Source organism: Oncorhynchus tshawytscha, unplaced genomic scaffold (assembly GCF_018296145.1).
Source record: "Oncorhynchus tshawytscha isolate Ot180627B unplaced genomic scaffold, Otsh_v2.0 Un_contig_8682_pilon_pilon, whole genome shotgun sequence".
Classification (NCBI taxonomy): domain Eukaryota; kingdom Metazoa; phylum Chordata; class Actinopteri; order Salmoniformes; family Salmonidae; genus Oncorhynchus; species Oncorhynchus tshawytscha.
In genome coordinates, this window is record NW_024608767.1 from 73,440 (window position 1) to 75,966 (window position 2,527).

General features: G+C 42.2%; 1 protein-coding gene across 1 annotated transcript; it reads right to left on the bottom strand.

The window, feature by feature from the left end:
- Positions 1-423: 423 nt before the first annotated feature.
- LOC121843800 (pancreatic secretory granule membrane major glycoprotein GP2-like) lies at positions 424-2,083 on the bottom strand (the record flags this gene model as incomplete). Its single annotated transcript, XM_042313621.1, is given in 3 exon segments — positions 424-1,107; positions 1,235-1,310; positions 1,924-2,083. Coding segments are annotated over 3 exon segments (256 nt in total), but the record flags the coding sequence as incomplete, so codon positions are not given.
- Positions 2,084-2,527: the final 444 nt, after the last annotated feature.

Consider the following 2,527-nt stretch of genomic DNA (forward strand, 5'->3'; position numbering starts at 1 on the left):
TTGTATTAGTATAAAATAATATAATTTCCCTTTTTTTAGCATTAAATATAGCTCAGTATTTGAATGATTTATTTTAAACAGTCATTATTGCTCATCTTTATCAAGGATGTCAATCATTTCAGGCCCCACTGTATGTGCAAACTGCAGGTTTCTATGATCGGTGGTTAAAAAGAGAAGAAGAAAGGTCCTTAAAAAATTGTAGGATCTAAACTTTAAAAAACCCAGTGATCTTTCTAACCAGAGGGGATTTTCATAATCTCATAGTATTTGAAAATCAATATATTTTTTAAAAATGTTTAAACTTTTGATGTCATCAGGTAGAACTTTATATATTATTTTCTACAAAACGTTGAGATTTGCAGTTTTGACATATGTAGACAATGGAATTGTTCTGGAGATAATGAAAATGAGGTCGAAAATTGGTGGACTTGCCCGTTAATTATTTAATTAATAAAACAGTATTTGTAAGTCTGCTGTTGTTGTGTTGTGACGATGCAGACTTCTACCAGTGTTTCTGTGGTAATACTGACACCTACTGGTTCATCATTGTCTTGACTGATCCCACAGAGAAAGAACTAAGCTATAGCAATAGTACACTACATGCCCAGTACATTATTCATACATTAATACATATATTTATCATTTATATTTTATTAACACTATTAAATTACTGAACATACAAAGCATTTTAGAGCAATAGGATGAAATGATATTATAGCTGCAGTTTAAACTAGAAAAGGGAGATGTTTGTGTTGATATAATCCCAACTAGATGTCCATGTATTTTCACGTTACAAACATTAGTGATCAGCACATACACTTTCTGGCCTCAAGCCTTAGTTAAAGGTTCAACAATGAATTTGTGTTGGTTCAAATAGAAATGTTTTCCCCAATTATCCTAGTCGTAAGAAAAATATTAAAATATCCTTAAAAGATCATTATTTATAACTGGATGTATGTAAGATATTAAATATGAAATGGCCTGGTTTAGGACATAAATGAGGTATAGGTGAGATAGGTTTATGAACTTTACATTAATCATTTAGATAACTGGATTCATTGTTTAGGATACAGGAAGCATGACAAGTTCAATCTTCATTTTGGGACCCTGAAAGTCAAAAACAAATACACTGTTATTTAGTTACAAAGTTACCTGAGTGTCCATCACTGACATCAACATAATTTGTTTGATTGACATCTATTATTGGTTTTGATTGATAAGAGGTCGTACTCACAGGTGATTGGTCCGATGGTGAGGGGTTCGAGGGGGACAGAGGGGGTGACAGAGCGGTATTTCCTTTTGGTGCACATCTGAGGAGAGAGACGAGAAGGAGTCAGAGAGACCAGACACTGAGACCAGAGAGAGTCAGAGAGACCAGACACTGAGACAGAGAGACGAGATGGAGTCAGAGAGACCAGACACTGAGACAGAGAGACGGGAAGGAGTCAGAGAGACCAGATACTGAGACAGAGAGATAAGAAGGAGTCAGAGAGACCAGACACTGAGACAGAGAGACGAGAAGGAGTCAGAGAGACCAGACACTGAGACAGAGAGACGAGAAGGAGTCAGAGAGACCAGACACTGAGACAGAGACGGAAGGAGTCAGAGAGACCAGATACTGAGACAGAGAGACTCAGGAGAGTCAGAAACCACCACACACAAACTGAGTGAGACCAGAGAGAGACCACAGACTGAGTGAGACCAGAGAGAGACCACAGACTGAGTGAGACCAGAGAGAGACCACAGACTGAGTGAGACCAGAGAGAGACCACAGACTGAGTGAGACCAGAGAGAGACCACAGACTGAGTGAGACCAGAGAGAGACCACAGACTGAGTGAGACCAGAGAGAGACCACAGACTGAGTGAGACCAGAGAGAGACCAGACAGAGCGGATGAGTCAGCGGGAAAGATGCAGGACTCACTGGAGTGCAGGAGGAGCTCCTCTGGTCACACAGGCTGAGTCTGCAGTGCAGGAAGACGTCCCGGTAGTCCCCCTGGTACAGGAACAGCAGAGCAGAGAAGCGAGCCCTGAGAGACGAGCCGCTCTCCTCCACCCTCACCTGACGGAATTCAGTCGGACATCTAGGAAACAGGGAGGACCAGGGTTTAGGTTAGATAATGCAACAAAAAATACACAAACATTAGGGTTCGGTTCCCAGACACAGAATAAGCCTGATCCTGGAGTTTAAAGCAATGGAGAAGCTCCATGTAAAGTGTTAGTCCAGGACCAGACTTAATCTGTGTCTGGGAAAACCTCCTCCATATGTTCCTTGAGTATAAACCAAGACACCTGCACACATACTTGTTCTGAATGATGTAGTATCGCATGATGTCTTTAGGGTCGGGGGATTGTGTGGCATAGCAGTCCTCCAGAACGACCACGAAACGCTCCGTCTCGGACTCCTCTACGGACACGCCCACGTGCAGCACGGAACCCACCGGCAAGGTGACTCCGCCCACTGGGTAAGCCTTTGTGAAGTCGTCGCTGTGGTACAGAGTCATGTTGGAGCCCACTCTGGAGCCCTT